Genomic DNA, 25,141 nt, shown 5'->3' with positions numbered 1-25,141 from the left:
GGTTTTTGTATTATATGATTTATTTATTACATTTTATGTGGAGTGACTAAATAAAAGTAAATTTATGGTGGCCCCTAGAGACAAAGCACGTACAAACTCCAAAACACATACAAACTCCAAAACACGTACAAAACACAATGGAGGTGCTCCAGGATGCTAGGCGCAGTGTTGAGCTTTTGTTACCTAGTGGCTACACAAGCCAGCAAGTACAAACGACCGGATTTGGTGTGTGGTAGTAACAGGTAAATGAACATTTTTTAAATTATTTGAATATATATATGAGTGCTTGTGTATAAATACACAAACAATACACATATGCTTCCAATTGTGTAATTTAAGTGATCTAGGTAGCTCTGTTTTGGAAGTTCAGTTAATGCTAGAAATGTGCTTTGGAGTTTTTACATGCTTTGTCTCTAGGGGCCACTGTATATATTTATATATAAACATATATAAATAAAATCACTTTTTTTTACATTGGTAATTCCTTTCGTGCATAATTTTATATAGTTGTTAATAATAAATTAATTAAAGCAGCAAAACAACCTGAAGAGCCAGTTGGGAGCTGAAAGAGCCGGCTCTTTTTAGTGAGCCGAGCCGAAAGAGCCGGTTCTCTAAAAAGAGCCGGAAATCCCATCACTACCGTTGACTTCTTGACTCATGTAATTTGTGAATCAAAAATACATTTATCATTGAAACCAAACTGCTTTCTGAGCTTTATTGAACAAAGCCTTTCCTAAGGGATCACGACAGCATGAACAGTCTTCATACCAACAACGATACAGAAATTCATGTGTGTGCATAGCGTTTTTTATTTACCTGTCTTTAAAGAGTATGGCAATGCTGTTGCAATGCATACAGGAGGCTATTTATACAATGAAACAAGGGGTCAAAACCAAAGTGTTATAGAGTTTGGGCGTCCTTTTTCTGATATAATTGAACGCATCATTATTCAGAGGTTTGAGAGGGAAAAGTCTGGTCTCTTGAAGGAATACCTCGCCTGCAAATGCACTCGACAGCAAGACTTTTTGGTTGGTGTGAAGAAGATTGTTGAGGGCAGAAATCTCACAAAGTTTAAAAATATAGTAAATAATTCAGTGGCTGTAGACGACGAGAGTTTAAAGACTTTCTTTGAATTCTTCCCTGGGAAAAAGGAGATTGAGCCCATGGATATTAACCAAGTTCACAGAAGGTTAACTGCAGAAAGAAGATAAAGTGAGAACAGTTTGACCAGTTGTGATTTTTTATAAGGTCAGGACACTTGTTCAAAAAAAGCTGAAATAGTTTTCGCCTTATTCACACATTATTCCTAAACAACTGCTGCATCATGTACTATAAATACACTGTTAGACATTTTATTGTATTTTTACAGTAACTTACTGGCAACACTATTGCCAGTAAGTTACTGTAATTACTGATCTACAGTATCTTTACTGTTGTGATGTTTTACAGTTCAACCACTTTACTGTAAACATATATTACAGTATAACAGCTTTACTGTAAATGTTGTTTGTGGTAATGCAGCGTTACTGTAAACGTGGTTTACAGTTAGAAAGACTTACCGTGATTAAGTTTTATAGTATCACTGTACTGCAAATGTGGTTTATGGTATAACACTGTAATTGTGTACAGTATAATTTGTTTAGACTGTAATTGTGTTTTACAGCATATAAAATATTAACATTCATATTCAATATAAGAACATTTAGAAAAAAAAATATAATTGAATAAAGTAGTCTCAGAATAGTGAATTAAACCAACATTTATTGTTGATAATTTTTTTAACAAGAAAAACATTTTTCAACTGAATAAAAACAATGTCAATAACCAAAATAAATAGAAGCGTACATGAAAACTACACAGTCCTTCACCTTTCTGTGTCTGATTTTTTTAAGGAAAACAGTTTTTCATTCCACTAAAAACAGGACAAACCCACCAGCATGAACATTAAATAAACTATTACAATTGTAAAACAAAAATCATTTACGAAATGTAATAATTATCAGTGGGTCTCAGGAAATAGAAAGTGACATGGGATTTAGATTTCCGTTACCAGGATGGTCGGGTTTATCGTAGTCTTCATCACCACCTGTCAAAGACACATCATCAATATTCATGTTTGCTCAGGTTATTCACTTTTTCACATCTGTCTGAGATCATTCATACTGTTGTATGGATGTGTGTACAGTATGTACAGTTAAGCCCATAATTATTCATACCCCTGGTAAATTTTGACTTAAAGTTACTTTCATTCAACTAGCAAGTTATTTTTTGACTGGAAATGACACAGGCATCTCACAAAAGATAATAAGATGATGTACAAGACGCATCATTGTGAAAAAAAAAAATATTTCTCAGCTTTTATTTACATTTGAGCAAAAAGTATCATGTCCAGAATTATTCATACCCTTCACAAACTGTCACAGTCTCTGGGAAAATCCAAAGTTCCATACCATTCCAAATAGTCAAAGCTGTTCTAAAGCATCCTAATTACCCTGATTAATTGGAAATAGCTGTTTTGATCAACTCAACAGGTGAAAAACAGCAGCTCTCTGCAGGTGGTCTGTGGACATTCATGGCTAAGACAAAGGAACTCAGTCAGGACCTGCAGCTGTGCATTGTGGCTGCTCACAAGTGAGGAATGGGCTACAAGGCCATATCCAAATGTTTTCAAGTTCCAGTGGCTTCAGTGCAAAGTATTATTAAAAAATACAAGATGTTCCGCACAGTGGAAAATCTCAGAGGACGTTGTCAGAAGCCAAAAGTGAAACCTGTGCTGGCCAGGAGAATAGTGAGAGAGGTGAAAAGGATCACCACCAAGGCCATTCTGGTGAATCTGGGCTCTGCTGGTGGCAATGTCTCAAGGCAGACAGTCCAACGGACACTGTTGGGTTCCACCGATGCAGACCAAGGAAAACGCCACTTCTCCAGGCACTTCTAAGGCATGCAAAGCTCATTTGGCCTTTGCAAATGCTCATCTGGACAAAGAAGAAGGTTTCTGGTCTTCAGTGTTATGGTCAGATGAAACAAAAATTGAATTATTTGGTCACAATGATGTTGCCTTCACTTGGCATAAAAATGGAGAAGCCTTCAACCCACAGAACACCATCCCCACTGTCAAACATGGTGGTGGGAACCTAATGCTTTGGGGGTGTTTTTTAGCCAATGGACCTAATCACAGTAAACAGCACCATGAAAAAAGAGCAATACATGATGATTCTCAACAACAACATCAGGCAGTCTGCAGAAAAACTTGGCCTTGGGAACCAGTGGACATTTTAGCACGACAATGACCCAAAACATACAGCAAACGTGGTGAAGAAATGGTTAGCAGACAACAACATTAACGTTTTCTAGTGGCCTAGCCAGAGTCCTGACTTGAATCCAATTGAGAATGTGTGGAGGGAGCTAAAGATCAGGGTGATGGCAAGAAGACCCTCCAACCTGAAAGATTTGGAGCTCATTGCTAAAGATGAATGGGCAAAAATACCTGTGGAGACATGCAAAAAGCTGGACTGCAATTATAGGAAGCGTTTGATTGCTGTAATAGCCAATAAAGGCTTTTCTATTGATTATTGAGAAGGGTATGAATAATTCTGGACATGATACTTTTTGCTAAAATATAAATAAAACCTGAGAAATATTTTTTTCCACAATGCCTCTTGTACATCGTCTTATTATCTTTGGGGAGACACCTGTGTCACTTCTGCTCAAAAAATAACTTGCTTGTTGAACAAAAGTAACTTTAAGTCAAAATTTGGCAGGGGTATGAATAATTATGGGCTTAACTGTATATAATTATCAGCTATGTAAAAGATATTATCATCTCTGTATTCTTACCTAGTTGGAAGTCCTCCAGAGAGCCGCTGGAGGAAGGTGGTGATCCGAGGGCTGATGCTTGTAACCTTCCTCTTTACGACACGACCTGTCTTGCGGCTTGTACCAAGTTTTGCAGGGCATTTTGTTCCCATGTCTGGATCCTCACAAAGAACCTTTTAACGGAAAAAAGGCTGCTTTAATTTCAAAATTAAAACATACATTACAGCAATCACCTACATGTTTCTGCAACTGTAGTCAAGCTATCACATATATTTCATTCTTAAATGGTGTAAGCTTTAATGGTGTAAAGTATTTACCTCTGTATCATCTCCAGTGTGATGGACGCTGACTCCTGATACTCAAGGTTCAAAACGTAGTATGACGCAAAGAAGACAGCAAGGGTGCTGCCAAAGTCATGCATCTGCTCAGGCTCATAAAATACCTTGCCCTCCAAACTGATCATCCAGCGGCTTGCAGACATAAAATTATTCCCTAAAAACAGACAAGAGTCCAATAAGACAATGTGCTCACCCTTACAAATAAGGTTTCCACAAGAATGCTGGATAGCAGGCCTCACACTGTACAAAAATAGAATCCACACGGTTTGCTCCTATTTCTCTTATTATTTATTATGTAATGAAAATTATGATCAATTACAGGAAAAAACTGCCTAATGTTTTGGCATTTTGGCCTGTGCTGAAATGTTAGGCTGTTTTTTCCTGTTGGTCATTGTGTATAATAAATAATAAGAGGAACAGCAGCAAACTGTGTGTATTCTATTTTTATACAATATAAAACAGACAAACCCCTGTTAATTAGCTGTGTGCTGATGTTTCTTCATATGATAACAAAATTGTCTTAATTCTGAACTACAAACACCACAAAATTTACACCTGTACATGGGTGCATGTGTGTGAATTTGACTTAACTTTTAATTTGCAAAGAGCATGGCAACAACACAACAGTGACTGAAAAACATCTCAATCTATTATCTGTTTGTTCTATTATTAAAGAAGGGATCTACATTGCTTGGGTTGTATCAAAAATGGGAAAAAGTTAAAAGAAAAACTATCTATAGATCAATGTTATTAACTTAAACCATGCAGACCCTGAAACACTGGAGGAAAAATTTTGGAGGGTCTGTCAAGCTGACGTTAAACCCCTTAACAATGGCACTGCAACTAACTGCGACTAATTTACAGACCACTACACTGTCTTGCTTTTTAAATGGAACCTATGAAACAATAAACCACAGTTGAGATTAGAGCAGGCTAACCTGCATGAGAAACTTCAAAACTGGGTTAGATTGTTTTAGCAGTCTTTAAATTTCCAAAAAAATGTTGTCTAACTTTATTCTCACTAAATATGTCTTTTTACCTGCTGTTTTGTCTTGTCTCTCAAAGAACTGAGGCTACATCACAATGTCAGCGTGGCCAGCAAGGGCAGGAGGACAGCAATGCACCACACTGGGCGGGAAAAGACAGAGAGACAATTGTTAATTTAATGTTGCATTTATTTAACCCTTGAAAAATATATTTTCATAAGTAAATAAAAGAAAAAAAACACACAACCTATCTTTTCCAGAATAATTCAACTAATTGCTCTTTTGACCAACCTAACACAGAGGTTACATGGTTTTCCTATGAAAAAGACCCTGGAAGACGCTGTATTAAAGGAAAAAAACATGCTCCCCTTCCCACTTAAAAAAAATAAATAAGTATTAAAACTTAGGTTGGAGTTCCTCGTGACACCAACCTAATGTTATATTAACTTTTTAATGTTGTGTACTGCAGCTCACACAAAATTAGATAAAGCAGGCTAACCTACATGAGCAAGCTCAAAACTGGATAAGATTGTTTTAGCAGTCTCTAAATTTCCAAAAAAAAGTTGTCTTTCTTTATTCTCATTAAATGTGTATTTTTACCTGCTGCTTTGTCTTGTCTTTCAAAGAGCTGAAGCTAAATGTCCCACTGTTAGCATGGCCAGCTTCTCAATAGTCATAGAACAGAAGCGCAGGAGGACAATGCACCACACTCGGCGGGAAAAAGACAAAGACCGTTGTTGCGCCTGTGTTCCTCGCCCCTCCCCGTGGAAAATATATATCTAAATATATATTTAAATAAGAAAAGAAAAAAAACACACACAACCTATTTTTTCCAGAATAATTCAGCTAATGTGCTATTTCGACCAAGCTAACACCGAGTTTAAGCCCCCCCTCCCCCTCACACACACAAAAAATATATATGCTCTTAAAAATTAATAAACGAGTATGTTAGGTAGGAGAGTCGTTTGCATTACCTTATAACATCCCGTTTGCAGTTTCCACACAGAGGTCCAACAATAAGGAGGTGCAAAATCTTTTGTCCTCTCGAGCATATCCTAACGAACAGCTAACAAAGCTGGCCTGTCTTTCCTCTCCTGTCAATCACTGGATCACAGGTCATGTCAGTCAGGATATGGAGTGGTGGTTGGTAGAGGTAGGTGGGTGGGCGGGGCCAGCATGCATTCAGTGTGTGTTTCACTGAGTTGGGTTGACTAGTTCCCAGAAGAGTTCTGTACATGTTACACGTTCAGTAAATGAGCAATTCAGTTACTGCTCGACTGAGAAGCCTCCGCCAAATTATTACAATATTCTCCACTGACTGAAGTTCGCCTTTCTGCGTCTTTTTTAAATAACTTTATTCACTACTTGTCACAAGTACAAAATTACACAAAAACAGACAGCAGCAACAGCCTAAGTGAAATCAAGTCCCCTAAAAATTCAAAACCATAATACTTTCACTGGTATCATACTGACAAATGGCATAGGTTGGAGGAAAATCTGGAAATGGTTAGCAGGGAAAGAGTTAAAATGTAATGCACTATTGCAACCAACCACTGAAAGAGTAAAAATACACAAACAGTATGATGAACCATTCAAATCACATAATACAGTAGCACTACTGCTAATGTGTTAACGGTAGGTATAACTACTACCGCAATTTTAAAAAAATACAGTAAGTTACTGTAAATAACCTTAATATACCCATAATGCATAGCAAATTACAGTAATTAACTGTAGAAATGTTTTCAGGTAAGTTACTGGGCATTTTGTGGTATTTTACTGTGAAAAATACAGCAAAGGTTAACAGTGTAATTGTAATTATGCGGTCGTGGAGTTCGCCTTGTAATCGGAAGGTTGCCGGTTCGAGCCCCGGCTTGGACAGTCTCGGTCGTTGTGTCCTTGGGCAAGACACTTCACCCGTTGCCTACTGGTGGTGGTCAGAGGGCCCGGTGGCGCCAGTGTCCGGCCGCCTCGCCTCTGTCAGTGCGCCCCAGGGTGGCTGTGGCTACAACGTAGCTTGCCATCACCAGTGTGTGAATGTGTGTGTTTGGATGACTGGATATATAAAGCGCTTTGGGGTCCTTAGGGACTAGTAAAGCACTATATAAATACAGGCCATTTACCATTTACCATGTAATAATAATAATAAATGTATCCTGATTCTGTGCTGTTAAAGTTCAACGTCCAGTTAAGTTTGAAGAAACCAAGAGAATTTGCCCAGCTATTAAAGGGCTCAAATTGTATAGATGTGATAAATATCATGTTGAGGTTTCTCCTTTTTTGTGACATTTACAGTAGTTTAAGTAAATGTTAAAACCCTCAAACAACCCTCAAATTTCAACAGGTTTCATTTTTTTACCTGTTCTACTTTTGTGTTTCAATTTAAATGCATTATTTCACGTTTAAAATTAATTTAGGCTGAGTACATATGGAGTGTTAATCAAAGGTTTCAAAATATGATACCTTGTCAATATTTTCAATATGATCATTTTATACTGAAAGTATAGATTTTGAATGAATCTGGGTCACTTTCAGCATTTCTCAGATTTATTTTCAGTAAATATCTGACCTACACGCAATGAACAGAATACTGACCAGATCAAAAGATTCAGATTTACTGTAGGTTTTGATTGTTTGATTTTTTTAACTAGGGTTGTAGGGTTGGCCTCCCAGACCCTGCATGTGTTGAACAAGAATTGATGGGTATTCACTGATACTGATGTTAAAATAAAAATGAAAAAGGTCCTCTGGAACTGCAAGATAATTGACTCCTATTGACTCCTCACTCCTATTTCACCAACTCACTGAGGAGAATAGGGAGTTTTATTGCTGAGAGGTTCCTCGTAGGCATTCAAACTCCCACAAGTCATTAACCCACAAGTATCAATTGCTCATCAGGTCACACTGAAAGTCATGTGTTTCATATTTCAATGATGCTGATGGCTGATAATTTACACTGCTTACCACAACTTAGGGATTCAATTTGTATTTAGTCCCAACATTCTGAATAAATAAAGGGTTGATACTGAAACAACTTTTTTTTCATCCAGTACTTTCACAGCCAGACTGTTTCAGTATTCATCATTCAGTCTCTCTGTTTTCATACTTAGTATCACATCTAAGCAATAACAGTATAAAATGGTATGTCATTATTTGAATTTTTTATGTTTTCATTTACAAAACATACAGCACATTCTGTACCGTTTTTTGTTTTTTTTATTTTGTCATACCATATTTGATCTATCTCAGCCGTCCTTCTCACAGATGTTTTGAAAAAAGCCGACTGGGTGAGATTTCTTAACAAACTTGTTTCAGCTCACGCTAGAATACTCCTCTGTCATTGAGGAAGCCACATTCGACTCTGCGAGGGTAATGAAAAATACCTGTTGAAATCATCTCTCACAGACAAATTACAGCAGCTCTCAAGAACACCATTTCCTCCTTCAAGAGATCAACATGATTCATCATGTTGGCCTGTTGTAGATATATTCTGGGTTAACTCTTAGCCATCACTGGCTTTTTAGGGATAATCATCATCTGTGTTCTCCCAATGTGGATTATCAGAGTTTTCGTTGATGCCAACAACACCATTTCTCATGTGCTGTGGGAGGGTCTGTGGGAGGACTGCATGTTACAGAGAACTGGACACATGGAATGCAACACCTACAATTCTCTGCTGACCTTACCTCATGATCTGCAGGCTGCCAGAGTGTTCATCATCATTGCCATCATGTTGAGTTGTTTGGGATTCTGCTTGGTGTGGTTGGGAGCAAGCGCACAAATTTTGTGCACATGAAAGGAAAAAGAGCAAAGTGAATTTTGTTTCTGGAATTCTCTTCATCATTGCAGCAGTTTTAGGGCTCATGCCACTAAGGTTGACAACCTCTTCAGTCATTTCTATCGTCCTTTCCAAGCAAACTCTCAAACCTGATATCTTTCCCGGATGCATTATCATGGATCAACTATCAGCAAAAATCAATGCTTCTTTTTGAGGAAACAAGAAACCCAAGTCAATCTGAGTGCATGTATGCAAATTTATGTTATAGCTTATATTTCATTTTTACAAAGGAATCATATTATTTTTTCTGGTAAATTATTACAAATTAGCCTATCTACATAAACTATAGACTCAGATGCTAAATAACAATGTTTTTTTAGCGATTTTAACACAACATTTGCAGTTAATTTGGGAATTTAATTAATTTTAAGAACTTTGAGTACAGAGTTGGGTAGTTGAAAGAGTCCTTTACTTTTAGTCATGATTGTCATTTTCATATATAAAAATTCTTTATTTAACAGAGTCTCATCTGGTTACATTTACAAGCATGACCAATTGCTGGGACATCATTTGAAGCTGTTAGATGTGCCGTCACTTTGTTTTGGTTTCCTACCTTCACCAGGTACTTAATAAGTATAACAGCAACACAGCAATTGAAAAAAGGGGCCCTACACCCAAGTTCAGCATACCCAAGATAACTTTCCATTTACATATAACTGAGGCCATTATGGTTCTCACTCATATTTCAAGGTAGCATAGCCTGGGGACCCATACTGGATGTGTACTGTTGGGATTTATGTTTATCTGTAAGGCTCCGTATCAGTCCAAGGAAGGCTGATATGGATAACAAAAAGATCTTCTGGTCAAAATAACCACAATGTGTTAAATGATGGTTAAAGGGAAGAGGCAGAATCATTTAACACAAAGCCAGAGTGTTGAAGAACCTGAGACTGGACCAGTGGCTGCAGAGTCCATACCTATATAGGTTTCCACTTCTACATCCCTTCCTATTTATGAACTCAACTCAACCAATGATAAAGAATGTGGAAACTACATTAAAGCACCTCCAGGAGCTTTTTATAGTTAAACAAAGGGAAACTGACCCATTGAGACAACTGTTGAAAGAAGAAGCAGCCCAAAGACTGGAGATGTGTCAAAAACAGGATCAACATTGCAAAGAAATGGAAAAATTAACAGAAGAAATGCTGAAACATCAGGTGGCAGAGAAGAACACGGAGGCCGCCAACACAAAGGCGAGGCCTGGACAAATATTGCTAACACCCGTGAATTTGAAGATAGAGATACAATAGCAGCAACAACAGCCATGGCCACCAGCTCCAGCAACGTGGGGAACGCCTCCAAACCAGGGCATTGTGCATCATCAGCAAATATCATGGTAAGGAATCCGAACGAGAAGAAGCTTAAGGGGCCCACCAGCCTCCAACAAGTGGACACCTGCTACAAAGAGGACACTGGAAGAGGAACTGCAAAGTGGACAAAGAGACATACTGTTCTGTATGCGACAGCCTAAAGCACAACCACAGCGGGAGGAAGCAGTTCCCTGTAAGGAAGGAGATCCCTTCAAAACCACCAAACAAGCCCAAATCAAGTTGCAGCTCTTGCCCCTCCTGATTATTCTGCGTTATTTTAGTTGAATGTTTCTGAAAAAGGTGGTGTTGTAAATGCTGTCCTTTTTCAGAAACTGCTATACACTAAAAGACAGAGGCAAGACAAAGGCAGTTAATGCAAATTCAGTACCACTCCATCAAAAGAGAAGAAAGATGCATGTTGAATTTTTAAAAACTGTTTAATGAAGATGAATGCTTCTGAGAGAGACAATGACACATTTCGAACACTTCTAACTCTTCTCTTCTCTTTCCTTGTTATTGCAGCTTTAATTCAATCAATCAATCAATCAATCAATCAATCAAGCCTTTTATTTGTCACATTCAGATTTTTGTCTCTTCACCTTAAAACCGATCTTTTTATTAATATTATTACTGTGTTTCTATGTAAGGAGAATTTGCCTTTGAATCTCATCCTGCAGCTTTGTCTGGACTGTCTTACACACTCCGGTACACTAGATGGCGATCTGCGTGTTTCCTGTTTGCTGCTGGTGCAGCAAACTAGTGATGGGATTTCCGGCTCTTTTTAGAGAACCGGCTCTTTCGGCTCGAATCACTAAAAAGAGCCGGCTCTTTCGGCTCCGAACCGGCTCTTCAGGTTGTTTTGTTGCTTTAATTAATTTATTATTACAATAATATAAAATTATGCACAAAAGGAATTACTAATGTAAAAAAAGTGGTTTTATTTATATATGTTTATATATAAATATATACAGTGGCCCCTAGAGACACGTACAAACTCCAAAAAGCACGTACAAACTCTAAAACACATTTCTAGCGTTAACTGAACTTCCAAAACAGAGCTACCTAGATCACTTAAATTACACAATTGAAAGCATATGTGTATTGTTTGTGTATTTATACACAAGCACTCATTCAAATAATTTAAAAAAAAAGTTCATTTACCTCTTACTACCACACACCGGTCGTTGGTACTTGCTGGCTTGTGTAGCCTCTAGGTAACAAAAGCTCAACACTGCGCCTAGCATTCTGGAGCACTTCTGTTGTCTTTTGTACATGTTTTGGAATTTTTACGTGCTTCTGAGGCTACGTCCACACGTACACGGGTATTTTTGAAAACAGAGATTTTCCGTTTTCGTTTTAAAAAATAATCCCGTCCACATGTAAATGCAGAAATGAAGGAAAACGCTGCTAGGAGCATGCCAAAGCAACAGGTGCCGATATATTCCTAAACGTGTAGAAATGTTGGCCAATCAGAAGTCTAGAAGCCTCGGTGGGAAATAGTAAACAAAGATGGGGCGTAGAAGCAGAACCGAGTCGTATGTGTGGAGGGACAGTAACTGTGTGTGTATACCCAGATATCAAGACGACATTGAATCTATGTTGATTTTTCATCCGAACCGTCGTATATGGTCGGGGTTGAAATGCCAATGTTGTAACAACATTGAAATACTGTGGTAAACCGACGGTCTTACTATAGAGACGTTGTAACGATGTTGATTCACCGTTGTTTTTTTGTCATTGACATTTGATCTATTTATAGTCGACCAGGTGACAACAACAACGTCGAGAAAACGTCTATTTATAGTTGACGATCGATCGGCTCTGGTCACCATCAAAAACCATCGATTTGTAGTTGAGCATTAAATTGCATTGCAACTGATCAGGTATAAAGTACCAGAGAAAGTAGATTTATTGTTCATTTGTTATCAATGACTTGGTCTAGTTCACCAGCTTTAAAAAATCGTGTCTACGTGCAATTTATGTATAGTTGACCGGGAAATTAAAGCAGCGATCACTTGGACTATTCCACAGCACCCCTCTCACATTGGTACATCCCCCCAGGTATTGTCTTCTACAGTAGAGCGTGACATTTGATTTACTCTCAGCGAAATTGACCGGAGAAGGCATCAGTTCATGCACTGCACTGGCCTGCACCACGATTAGTATAAGGTAAGAATGAATGATTTTTTTTTCCTACTCGTTATTTCCATGTTTGCATTTGAATAACAGTAAAAAACTCGTTAATGTTGTACATTAACGAGTTTTTTACAGTTATTTACGTTGCTCCCACAAAATGTGGGAGCCCGAAATTGTGTCTATACTTCTTAAAATCCGGCAACAAATAAATTGCACTGCGGACAAAGTATATCAACAAAGAAAACATTTTCGTTTCATAATTTCTTCGTTATATTCCCTTACAAAGCTAGCTTTAACGCTTCGAGGTTTCCTTTGTTCTTGCCGTCGCCTCGGCGCTTGACCCAGACTTTCGCTCTGTAGTTGCTTAGTACTACAAAAAATTCTAAATCTGTGATATATGATTGATAAACGTAAAGTTAACTGTATAAACGTGTTCAATGACTTTGTTACTTTTGATGATTGGAGAGCACTCGCTTCAATTCGCACACGAAAACTTTAGACTCAGTTTGAAAGCTCACGCAGCATGCCCACGTGACTGTACGTTGCACGCTCACCTAACTTTAAGTTGCACGCGTACATGACTTTCCGTTTGTGCCTTGAATAATGAATAAGGCTACGTCCACACGTACCAGCGTATTTTTGAAACCGCTGATTTTTCTATGCGTTTGCACCTTTTGTCCACACGTAATGTATGTCTGGCCGTACATTGTGTTTGTATTTCCAGGCACATTTCACGAAGCAGAACGCAGTCTTCAGAGATATCCACGTGAACGCTGTGATACGTCTGACCTTCAGTCCGAAGAAGAAACCCAGACCAGTCTTAAAAGAAAGCACAAGTAAAACCTTTTTATTCACAAACATATCTTTGATTGTTAAGAATTTATGATCTTGTCTTTTATACATATCTGTGGTGTTTGCATACTGCAATATCGCCACATAATATAGTCCAAAAAGTGGAAGTTTGTAAACTTTTTAAAAATGCAAAGCCGTGTACACTTGTGCACTTCAAAAATTCATTGTATACTGTACCTTCTTGCACGTCTCTGTTTCCTGTGTGTGTTGTTAGAAATCAAACTAACTTTAGGAAACAATATGCCAAAAGCATATTTACAATTACTTAAGACCGTTTTTAATTTATTTTCTTTAGACCAAATCCCCTGTACACATATACGGACTCAGAGGATGAGCAGCCTACAAAAAAACGGTTTCCCCAGGCCCCTCGAGTGAAAATACCAGGTAATAAAATACTGTCTAGTGTCTGTGTACATATCTGTGTCTGACACAAGGAGACTTTTTTGACAAGTTGTCTGTATTCTTAAATACTTAAAAAATTATCTTTTTCTAAACAGCCCTCATCACTCCGCAGTCTGCCCCCCAGCCCACTGATAGCAACCATCATAATGCCCCACCCAGCTTCCGGCACCTTTCGCCACTCCGGCACAAACCGACACAGCTTTGCGATCTCGCCAGCATGCAGAGTCTGATGTCTTCCCTATAGATGGTATGCTTTTAAAAAAGCTTTAAAGCTGCATCACAATGTCATTGTACTCTTATCTTCAAAACACCAGTTTATACTCCTGAATGTCATCTTGTTGTGATTTTTTTTTTTTCTGTAGATTCCAGAGACTGTGAGGCCACTATTACAAGGCAAGTTTGAAAATCTTGGAATTTCACAGTTTACATGGTATAACAAATATATGTGACAGGCAAAAACTAGTAAACACTTTTAGCAGTTACAAGAACTAACAAATGAATATCCAACAAAAGGGAATAGAAATACATTGTACTGCCAATACTTTGGTTTATTCTTTGTATGACTTGAAAATCAGGCTTTAGGGAAAACCAAATGACATGTTTCTATCATCAATTACACGAAGTAAACACACAAGCACTTGCATACACATTTAAGACATGAGACACGCTAATTCCATCTCTTAAAATGTGTCTATAGGTGAGACGCTTTGCGTTGATTGGTGCTGCTGGACCACACTGGAGGTGCGAGTCCGCCGTGTAATGGTTTATGCCATTACAAAGGAGCTGGCCTCTGTACTCAACTGGGCAGGGGAAAAAATACCAAGGACCAGACAAAGCAAAAAAGGGCATTTAAAGAGACAGCGCTGTGCAGATGCATATTTGGTAAGTTTTAACATTTATTGTAGTTTTATGAGCCTAAAGTGAACAATAAAGGGATCAATTGATGTGCTGGGTGCATTTCACATTTCCTATGTCTGTTTTTTGCTATATTACTTTGTCTTTCTTAATAACAAGACTTTCATGTCCGGTTAATCTGCAGATGGAGTCTTTGGTCTTCGGCTTGTTTTGTCCTCGGGTTGTACACTTTGTACAGCCCGAGGACCCCATGTTTTCTTTTCTTTCTTTTTTTTAAAGGATACACGGCACACCATGCTAAGACATATCACATTTTCAGCTTATAGCTCTTTGGGAATCAAATGCGGCAGTTTGCTGATTTCCGCCTGGTGACTTTCATGTTTATCAGCCTAGGAGTTTACATACTTTCTCCCTGCTGAAGACAATTAACAAGAGCTTATTCATGTGCTCTAATTCCCTTTTTTTGTCTTTGTTTTATTGTGTGTGTGTCTATTTTTGTCCTAGATGGCCTGGCGCAGCAGGTAGGGGCGAACTCTATGTCTGAGTTGGTCTTTGCTCAAGCAGTCCAGAAATGGCTCAGATATGCTCCAGATCGTACGGGTGGCACGCAGGACGCACATCATCCATCCCCATCCCGGAGTAAATAATAAAAAGTGACGTAAAACATAGAAATGTAAATAGGAAACTTTGTCTTTTAATAAAGTATTTTGCAAATGATACATGTCTATTGACCTTTTTTGTTTTTTTGTTTTTTTTTCAATAAAAAGCAACTGTGCGAAAGAGGTGGAAAATCAACACCATAGCTCAACAGTGTTTCAATATCAGAATCTGACATTGTTTCAATGTCAACAGTATTAGAAAATATAACATCGAATCAATGTCAGGTTTCAACATTGATTCAACATCAAAACCTGACGTTGTTTCAACATTAAAAATGGGTGCAAGAGTGACGTTGGGTCAACGTCAGATCTCAACGTTGGTTCAATGACATCGTCTGATATTGACTCAACATTGTTTCAATGTTTCCTTGCTATCTGGGTATGTAAGCATTTAAACACTGCAGAGAGTACAATTAACAGTAACAGTATTGTAGAAATTCATTTCACCGAAACAAAACGTGGCGCACAGTGTGACGTCAAAAAAAGGCGCACATCTTTGACGCTGCGTTTTCTCCGTTTTCCTCATCGACGCGTAAATGCAAAAACTGAGTTTTTGAAAATATCCACCCTGACAGGTATTTTTGGAAATCTCTGTTTTCAGTGACCGAAAACGCCGTTTACGTGTTGACGAAAGGTGCAAACGCATAGAAAAATCTCAGTTTTCAAAAATACCCAGGTACGTGCAGATGTAGCCTGAGTTTTTATGTGTTTTGGAGTTTTACATGCTTCTGAGTTTTTACATTTTTTGGAGTATGTACGTGCTTCAGGGTTTGTACGTGTTTTGAAGTTTGTACGTGCTGCTTTGTCTCTAGGGGCCACCGTAAATATACTTTTATTTAGTCACTCCACATAAAATGTAATAAATAAATCATATAATACAAAAACCAACTAGTAACTGTTCAACTTTTAACTATTTAAATTTTCAGCTTTTCTTTTTAAACAAATTTAAAATGAAACAACACAAAACACTGCAAACCACAGCACAATTAAATATAAATTAAGATATGAAAAAGAAAATGCATATTCTCTGTCATATGGGCCTGCATGAATAAACTTTCTGAATCCTTTATCATCTGCAACTGAAAATAGTTGTGGATGATTACTATACCTTTTTAATGTGACGTTGTTGTCCCTGGCTCTCTTTCTCTGTCTCTCCCTCCCGCTCTGTTCCTGTGCTACTGCAAGCATAACTACCGCCCCTCCCCCCTCTGCCCAGCGCAAAGCACAAGGCTCGCGTGCGGAGTGAAGCGGAAAAAAAGTGCGAGAGAGAGGGTGAGAGAAAGAAAAAAAAACACCCACGGCTCGCGATAAGAAGCCGGCTCGCGATAAGGAGTCGGCTCGCGATAAGGAGTCGGCTCGCGTCGTTCACTTCAAAGATTCGGCTCTAAGAGCTGTTTCGTTCGCGACCGACCCATCACTACAGTAAACCGGAAACACGCAAGCATTAGACAGAAAAGGCGCGAAACTTGTCTGCGTTTGCATAAGCTACAGGCAGTTGGTTTTCGCGCTTTAGGTAAGGGTTCAAATAAACAAAACAAAAGACACCTTAAATGGCTCATTTTCGTCAATTTATATGGACTCCTAAAGTACGTGAACATGCACACGCTAGCACAGACCTTCCCAAAGTGTGGGGCCCGCCCCCTAGGGGGGGCATGAAAGAGGGGGGGAAAACAAAACGCTTGGACACTACTAGCACGGGGCGGCCACAGAAACGCAAAGCAGGAGATGAAGCATCGCTGAATATGTTTCCAAACCAACTTCATTCTAAGCCAAAGACTAGAAAATATGGTGAAGCACATCTTCCCTTTGGCTTCAACTGCACAAGTGCTGAGGTAGGTCTCCCCTGCAGTTTTCCCTGTGTCGGGAGCAGCGCTGGGCTGTTGAAATCAGGGACAAACAGTATCCCACAGCTGTTTATGTTTTTGAACCCATTTTGCACAGAGAGACATTTTTTGAAAAATGTATTGATAGCAATGTTGAATATTATTACACATGAAAAAAACAACTACAGGTAAAATAATTACACCGTGAGCCCTCTGCCTTTCTAAATGGAGGGACAGTAACTGGGTGTGTATATGTCAGCGTGTAAAACCTGCAGATAGTCAGATTAACAGTATTTTGTCTCTATCTGCCATTCTGCAATTCATCTCATGTAAACAATAACGTGGCGCACAGCGTGACGTGAAAAAAGGCACATACCTTTGACGTTGAGTGATGAACTCTGTATTCCTCGTCCACACGTAAACGCAAAAAAGGAGTTTTAAAAAATCTCCTTTTCGGTGATTCGAAACGCCGTTTACGTGTGGACGAAACAGCTGCGCTTTCAAAAATCCCCTTGTAGGTGTGGATGTAGCGTGAAAGAGTTTACTTCATTGCTACCTGTAATTTATTGCAGATTACTTGTATTTGCTTAATTTTTTTACTGAATGTTTGAGGTGTAAAATAAACCGCAATGGAGCAAAATATGGGTGTGTGTGGTTGGAGGATGTGTGCGTGCGGTGGGGGGGCGATCATTTTTCTTGTAAACAAAGGGGGGCCCAGCAAAAAAAGTTTGGGAACCACTGCGCTAGCAAGTGGGTATGGGAAGCCTTCTCGGCACTTTTCTAACCCGTCTGGTTAAGAAATGGCGGAAAAAACGCCATTTAATAAGTGGGAGGTCCTGCTACACAAGAGACAGGAGTGACTGAAAGGACGTTTAAAATGGCAACCAACCTACTGTTTCCTGAAAGAACTTTTATTTACAACCAGAATCATCTTTATTGCTTCACCTCCACGTATTGCTCGTGATAGACTACCCACTTTGACCAGTACTGCTCACCTTTGTGCTTTTCACAGCAAATTGCTGTCAACATTACAGCCAGATGTCGTACTGCTGTTGGTGTCACCCTGAAATCGTGCAATATTAATATCCTGCAGAGTGTGCATGACTATGTTCCTGCATGTTTTCTGTAAATCCTAAATTCTTTTTTGAGCACAAATCAATTTGTGATTTGCTGTTTCGTTCATCCTCTAAAAATGTTTAATTTTCACGGGGGGGGGGTTTTCTCAGAATTGAATACTTTAATTATTACAATACAAACACAGCATCCAATATCTATGTGCATGCCTTAGACATGAAAGTTTGAAGAAACATGCACCTGTCTCGTATTCTCGGACAGATTTCAGTAGTTTGACTGTGTGCCCTCAGCGGGGCTACTGTGACTTTGGCCTGAGTGTGTTTTTGCTCTTTTCTGGTTTAGGTACCGCCCTTGCTGCCAGTTGGAGAGAGGAGACCCAGACAGGGCGCTCACCCCCCTTAAAGTGTGTTTGGTGTGTGATTTATTACAAAAACAAAGAGCAGTAGTAATATAACTTATTACTAATAATATTCATTTTCTTAGGTGTCACTTTAGCTCCACCATCTCTTTTAGTTTTGAAATTGACAATTTTCCCTCCTTGCCACCTTTTTTCCACTAAGACTTTTCTTAATTTAAATCCCCTGGACTTCCTGGAGTATATAACACTAGCAGATACTTGTTTCTGCATTGTCTTTGCATTTTATCTTGGCTTGTTTTATTAGCCTAAAGCTGTATTAATTATTTTTACCTTTATTTACCTTTTATGTTTTTAGGGTTGCATTTTAAGGAATTTTGTTTTGGATTATCTTCAGATATTGTCACATTTAAGAATTATGTGTGATGTAATACAGCCCAATTTTTAAAACTTCTGTAATCTACAACTGGCATTGGTTATCTGCTTTTGTGTTTCTATGCATTTCCTTTGGCATTGAAGTTGATCTTATTAAATCACATTGACATTAATGTACACAGTAAAATGTGTTGTGTAATTGATTAAAAATCACTTTTCTTCAGGTAAGAAACTGCAGTACCTATTTGTCAAATTCAACAGGAAGAATGACGAGCAGAAATAACCCTCCAAGAGACAATTTTAAGGTGCTGATTTTCTAATGTAATTAAGTTTATGAAGCAGTTAAAGTTGTTATGAATGAATTTATGTACAGGGATGTTTTGATTTGTAAGGTTATGGTGTACATACAATACACTGCTCAAACTTGATAATCAACAGTGTAATACAAAATGTGTTAAACTTAACCAGGCAGGGAGCATAAGTCACTATGAATCAGTTTAATTTGCTTTAGTGCAATAAGGGAAAACAGGTGCGCTGGAGTGGCAACAAGACCACCCCCAGAAAAACTGTTTTACAGGTGTTGAGCACACGCCATTGCTCATATAGATGCTCCGTCCTGGAGGAACTTGACTGCCTGTGTGTCCTAAATGTAACTACAGGTACTGTTTCATGGTACAAGCAGTGACGAGGACCATAGCAAAAATCAGAACTAGATAAAGGTTAGTCTTGAGCAATGGTCCGTGGAAAGTATTCCATTTTTGACAGTTGTCTCGTTGCCTCTCCAGTGCTCTAGTCACTGCACACCAAAGCAGGTGAAATGGATTCTCAATGCTTTGTAATTATATCAGTTTACCAATAGTACCTAACTCTTATAATGGACATTATTTTCTTTTAAAAACTGTATATTACATCTGTGTTAATGTTCCTCTCTGTTACTTCAAGGAATCAACACGCTCCCAGGATAAGGAAAATATCCCACCTCCTGATCTAAGTCCTGTTGCAAAGGTAAAGGTTTATTCATTCTTTCTTTTCTGTGTTGGCAATAAAAAGAAATGGATGAAACACCCACATATTTTCAGGCAGTTTAATTGAGTTATAGGTGTACCTGTTTTTTGTTAGCTTGGAATGTTTTAATAATGCAAAGTGACTTAAGAACATGTTAGTAATTGAATAGAATAAGATTCCCCTGTAAATGAGACCTGATTGTTTGTTCTTCCTAGGAAGAAGAGCCTCATCTGACCCATTCTTTTGAGTGGAGTTACAGGAAGAACATCTATACCCATACCTGCAATCAAGCGCAAACTATTGAGGACTGCCTGAAGAAAAGTCCAAAGTTCAAAGCAGCTGCAGAAAAGCAGGAGGGCAAAGAGCTTGTTATTGTAAGAAGTGGGAAAGCGATAGCTTCACACTTTCCATGCAGAGTAATTAAAAATGAACGTCTGACTCTGAAGTTTGTGAAAGCTGTGGAGAAGCCAAAGAAACCAGTTAGCGGCTCTGGTTATCCCTGCAAAAAGAGACAATCTAGCAAGCCTGTGATATTTCATGTCATGGCACGAGGAGGTAAAAATGTTGTCAGAATCCTGAAAAATCCTGAACTAAGAAAAGACATGCAGGAAATTACTGTTTATGCATATGAAGGGGAAAAAGTGAAGCAAGCTCTACGAAGAGATGGTCGTTTTCTCAATACCATGTTCAAAAAGAATTGTGTGCTCTTTAACATGCGCACTGAAGTGAACACAGAGATGTGCAATCTGGTTGACGACCTTGCTGATGAAACTTTTAAGATCAAATTGCTCGACAAGTCTGATCCACCAGAAAGTCAGCCTGGCAGTCTTGATGACGCTTACGTGCTGCAGAGTGAATCTCAGGCAGGTGATTCTGGTGTGTATGAGGCGCTTTCACAGCAGACTAACACAGTCGAATCAGACCGACAATGTAGCAAAAAAGAAACCAAATCTGTGTGGAAATATTTATTTAAAACAGATGCAAAATTGTTTGTCTTCAGAATTTAAAGACTCAATCAAAAGCAGCAAAAAACGAGTCTTGTTTGTATTTTGGGTCCTCTGGCTCTCCTGTCTTTAACGAGGACGGCGATGTTGTTGCAATGCATTCAGGAGGGTACGCCTACCCTGGTGTGATGGGTCAAAACCAGAGTGTCATAGAGTTTGGGCATCCCTTTTCTGACATCATTGAGCACATCATTATTCAAATGGTGGAGAGAGAAAAGTTTGATCTGTTGAAAGAATACCTCAGTTGCAAATGTGCTCGACAGCAAGACTTTTTGGTTGGTGTGAAAAAGCTCGTTGAGAGCAGAAATCTCACAAGGTTTAAAAATGTATTGAACAGTTCAGTGGCTGTAGATGACGAGGGTTTGAAGGCTTTCTTTGAATTCTTCTCTCGGAGAGAGCAGCCTGAGCCCATGGATATTAACTGAGTGCACACAAGGTTAACTGCAGACAGAAGATAAGTGAGAACAGTTTGAGCAGTAAGAGCAGTCGTTATTTTTAATAAGTCAGGACTAGGGATGGGTATCGTTTAGGTTTTATCCGATACCGGTGCCAAATCGGTACTTTTGAAACGGTGCCGGTGCTTAAACGGTGCTCGAACCGGTGCTTAAAGAATGGAAAACACAAACTTGTCCTAAAACCTCTCATGTTTTTATTTTTAGTCTCTTTTTTTCTGCAAAATGATAAGAACCGTAACAACATATAAACATCATCTGTGCAAAGATTTATGTTTTTAAAGTGAAACAGTGAAAAATTACAGCACTGTCAGTACATGAATGTCAAAGTCAAAGTCAGTTTTATTTGTCAATTTCTTCAAATGTACTTGCCATACAAAGGAATTGAAATTACGTTTCACACTGTCCCATGCGTAGACATTGACAACAATAAAATGCAGATGCACAACAAAAACAGTCCAAACAATAAGGTAATATTAAATAAAAAGAAGTGCAGGTAAACTTAAGGCATTATATTTAGGTAACATTAGGTAACAGGATATAACAAGACAAGACCTAACATATAATAAAGTGTTTCAACAGTGTGCCCTGGAAAGTAGTATACTAGTCTACTTGAGGTAGTCCCAGGTTGTGGTTGGTAGGGGTTTTTGTTTTAATGCAGCATAAGACTGTAGCAGCAGTAGTAGTAATATAAATAGTATAAATAGTGCTAAAAAAAAATACTAAAAATATATAGCAGCAGGTGTGTGCAATTACAATGCAGAGGTAGTTGTTTCCAGTCAGGAGTGTTTTCCAGTTCTTGATTCAGAGAGTGTTTCCTTGTTGGGGAGTGTGCGTGGGTGGGGGGTGGGGGGTGGGGGGGGGTAGAGTACAGTCTGTCTTCCTATACTTCTGCCAATCTGGTGGTTCTGCTGGCTGGGAGCCGGGAGGGAAGAGAGTTCAGCAGTCTCACAGCCTGGTGGATGAAGCTGTTGGTGAGCCTGGTAGTGCGGGAGCGGAGACTTCTGTATCTCTTTCCAGAGGGCAGGAGGCTGAACAGACAGTGCGCGGGGTGGGTTGCATCGTTGACAATTGTGATGGCTTTGCGGGTGAGGCGAGTGGTGTAGATGTCTTGCAGGGAGGGGAGTGGTACATCAACTATCCTCTCAGCTGTTCTCACAATGCGTTGTAGAGCTTTCCTGTTATAGTCAGTGCAGCTACCGCCCCACACAGTGATGCAGCTGGAAAGGATGCTTTCAATGGTTCCTCTGTAGAATGTGGTCAGGATGGGTGGTGGAGCACTTGCCCGCTTGAGTTTGCGCAGGAAGTAGAGGCGCTGTTGTGCTTTCTTGGCCAGTGATGCTGTGTTGGTGGTCCAGGAGAGGTCCTCACTGATGTGCACCCCCAGGAACTTGGTGCTGCTCACCCTCTCCACCGCAGCGCCGTCGATGGTCAATGGGGGGTGACAGGTGTGGCCTGTCACCAGAGCTATAGCCAGACGTTGTACAAAAATGTCCAATTCTGGCACACAATTAGACACCATGCCAGTTGATTTTTTTAGGTATTTAAGAGCAGACATTAATTAATTTTATTAACATGCCTAAAAATGCTTTTTTTTAAAATACGTTTTTGAAGAATTAACCCCACATTTACATGGTAATGGGCCTTTTCTGCCATGGAGCGTTTAATTGGCTTCTGGCCCTTTAAACTCTGAGGGGCTGTAACTTTGGTTTCTTTTGGTCAATTTGCATGATTGACACCTCTTTTTAATTGTTTGAGCCAATAGAGTCACAGTAACGATGCCACGTTCACGTTACTTCAACCAATCAGACGTTCCAAGGTCAAAACCCACGTGGGCCCAAATTTACTGCATGTGACGTCTGTCCAGTCACGTGTCTATAGGTGGGTCTAAAATGGAGGTTGTTGACGGAAAACGACTCTGATGCGGCTAGGTAGGCGTGGTAACTGCTGGTAATCACATGGCTACCGGCGAAAATAACGGAGGAAATCGGGACGGTAAGCCAATTTCTGTCTTAGCGCATTTGCGCCGCTGTGTGTTTTTGTGGTCTTCTTTTGCGGCTCATTCAGTGAATTTTGGTCAGAGTGTGGTGAAACATGGTGTTTGGAATTGGTGATAGCTCTGGAAGATAACCAGCCTGTCTTTAACCGGTTACATGAAGTCTGGAGAATTTCTGGTTCGCCTTGTTTGTTTAGCGGACTTGTGCGCATTTACATAACTGCTCGTTTAATCACGGCTTGTTTTCGTTGAGTTTGGTGGTTGTAGAAATGGTTTATATGACATTTTAGCTGAGATTCAGAGGTTTCTGTAGATACCACACATGTCTGGACTTATATTTCTCACCCCGTGTTATAACTGATTAAACGTGATCTCCTCCTTTTTGCTCGCGGTACCGGGAGCGTGGGGCTTAAAGCACTTGTTGCAGGCTGCTGAGTTTGCATCTTTTGCATCTCTTGTACAGCCTTGGGCATTTTTAATCTGTAGCTCTGCTCTAAAAGAACGTACGTACCTGGGCCCGCCTACTATCCTTGTAAAGGTAAAAAGATTGGCTAGAATCCAAAGTGTATGACATCTCAAGAAAAAATAAGCACCGAAATGTGCGCTGCTTTTCGGTCTGGTTACTACCGTTTATGTCAGAACCGGTGCCATAATGGCACCGGATACCGGTACCCATCCCTAGTCAGGACACTTGTTCAAAAAAAACTAATACATTTTTTCAATTTATTCTTTCACATAAGATTTTGTTAAACAACTGATGCATCATGTACTATAAATAATATTATTAATAATAATAATGCATGTATGCTGTAGTGATGGGTCGGTCGCGAACGAAATGGCTCTTAGAGCCAAATCTTTGAAGTGAACGACGCGAGCCGGCTTCTTATCGCGAGCCGTGGGGTTTTTTTTTGGGGGGGGGGGGGTTCCCCTTCTCTCACCCTCTCTCTCGCACTTTTTTTTCCGCTTCACTCCGCACGCGAGCCTTGTGCTTTGCGCTGGGCAGAGGGGGGAGGGGCGGTAGTTACACTTGCAGTAGCACAGGAACAGAGCAGGAGGGAGAGACAGAGAAAGAGAGCCAGGGACAAAAATGTCACATTAAAAAGGTATAGTAATCATCCACAACTATTCAGTTGCAGATGATAAAGGATTCAGAAAGTTTATTCATGCAGGCCCATATGACAGAGAATATGCATTTTCTTTTTCATATCTTAATTTATATTTAATTGTGCTGTGATTTGCAGTGTTTTGTGTTGTTTCATTTTAAATTTGTTTAAAAGGAAAAGCTGAAAATTTAAATAGTTAAAACAGTGACTAGTTGGTTTTTGTATTATATGATTTATTTATTTATTACATTTTATGTGGAGTGACTAAATAAAAGTATATTTACGGTGGCCCCTAGAGACAAAGCAGCACGTACAAACTTCAAAACACGTACAAACCCTGAAGCACGTACATACTCCAAAACACATAAAAACTCAGGCTACATCTGCACATACCCGCGTTTGCACCTTTCGTCAACACGTAAACGGCGTTTTCGGTCACTGAAAACAGAGATTTCCAAAAATGGCTGTCAGGGTGGATATTTTCGAAAACTCAGTTTTTGCATTTACGCGTCGATGAGGAAAACGCAGCGTCAAAGATGTGCGCCTTTTTTGACGTCACACTGCGCCATGTTTTGTTTCGGTGAAATGAATTTCTACAATACTGTTAATTGTACTCTCTGCAGTGTTTAAATGCTTACATATACACACACAGTTACTGTCCCTCCACACATACGACTCGGTTCTGCTTCTACGCCCCATCTTTGTTTACTATTTCCCACCGAGGCTTCTAGACTTCTGATTGGCCAACATTTCTACACGTTT

At 39.3% G+C, this 25,141-nt stretch overlaps 1 protein-coding gene and 2 long non-coding RNA genes across 4 annotated transcripts; 2 read left to right on the top strand and 1 right to left on the bottom strand.

Annotated features, from left to right (window-relative positions):
• Positions 1–1,744: 1,744 nt before the first annotated feature.
• On the bottom strand, positions 1,745–6,363 carry LOC134637511 (uncharacterized). Of its 2 annotated transcripts, XR_010095127.1 has the most exons (6): positions 6,115–6,363; positions 5,741–5,919; positions 5,194–5,282; positions 4,134–4,308; positions 3,838–3,989; positions 1,745–2,086 (listed from the first exon to the last, which is right to left on the bottom strand). It is a non-coding gene; the product is annotated as an uncharacterized LOC134637511 (long non-coding RNA). The 2 variants fall into 2 exon arrangements; XR_010095126.1 differs by lacking the exon at positions 5,741–5,919 and having other exon boundaries at positions 6,115–6,358.
• A 6,495-nt stretch (positions 6,364–12,858) lies between these two features.
• LOC134637308 (uncharacterized) lies at positions 12,859–15,206 on the top strand. The gene is made up of 6 exons (XR_010095102.2): positions 12,859–13,260; positions 13,572–13,660; positions 13,774–13,925; positions 14,041–14,071; positions 14,376–14,560; positions 15,038–15,206. It is a non-coding gene; the product is annotated as an uncharacterized LOC134637308 (long non-coding RNA).
• Positions 15,207–16,906: 1,700 nt separating this feature from the next.
• LOC134635261 (serine protease FAM111A-like) lies at positions 16,907–20,831 on the top strand. Its single transcript, XM_063484663.1, has 5 exons — positions 16,907–17,024; positions 18,432–18,492; positions 19,044–19,124; positions 19,762–19,824; positions 20,040–20,831. The coding sequence occupies exons 1-5, from the start codon at positions 16,978–16,980 to the stop codon at positions 20,829–20,831; spliced, it is 1,044 nt and encodes a 347-aa protein (XP_063340733.1). The 5' UTR covers positions 16,907–16,977.
• The last annotated feature ends 4,310 nt before the right edge of the window (positions 20,832–25,141 follow it).

This window comes from Pelmatolapia mariae, linkage group LG10_11 (assembly GCF_036321145.2).
Source record: "Pelmatolapia mariae isolate MD_Pm_ZW linkage group LG10_11, Pm_UMD_F_2, whole genome shotgun sequence".
NCBI classification, from domain to species: Eukaryota; Metazoa; Chordata; class Actinopteri; order Cichliformes; family Cichlidae; genus Pelmatolapia; species Pelmatolapia mariae.
Note: the sequence above shows the minus strand (reverse complement) of the source record. Positions and strands in the feature narration are given on the sequence as shown.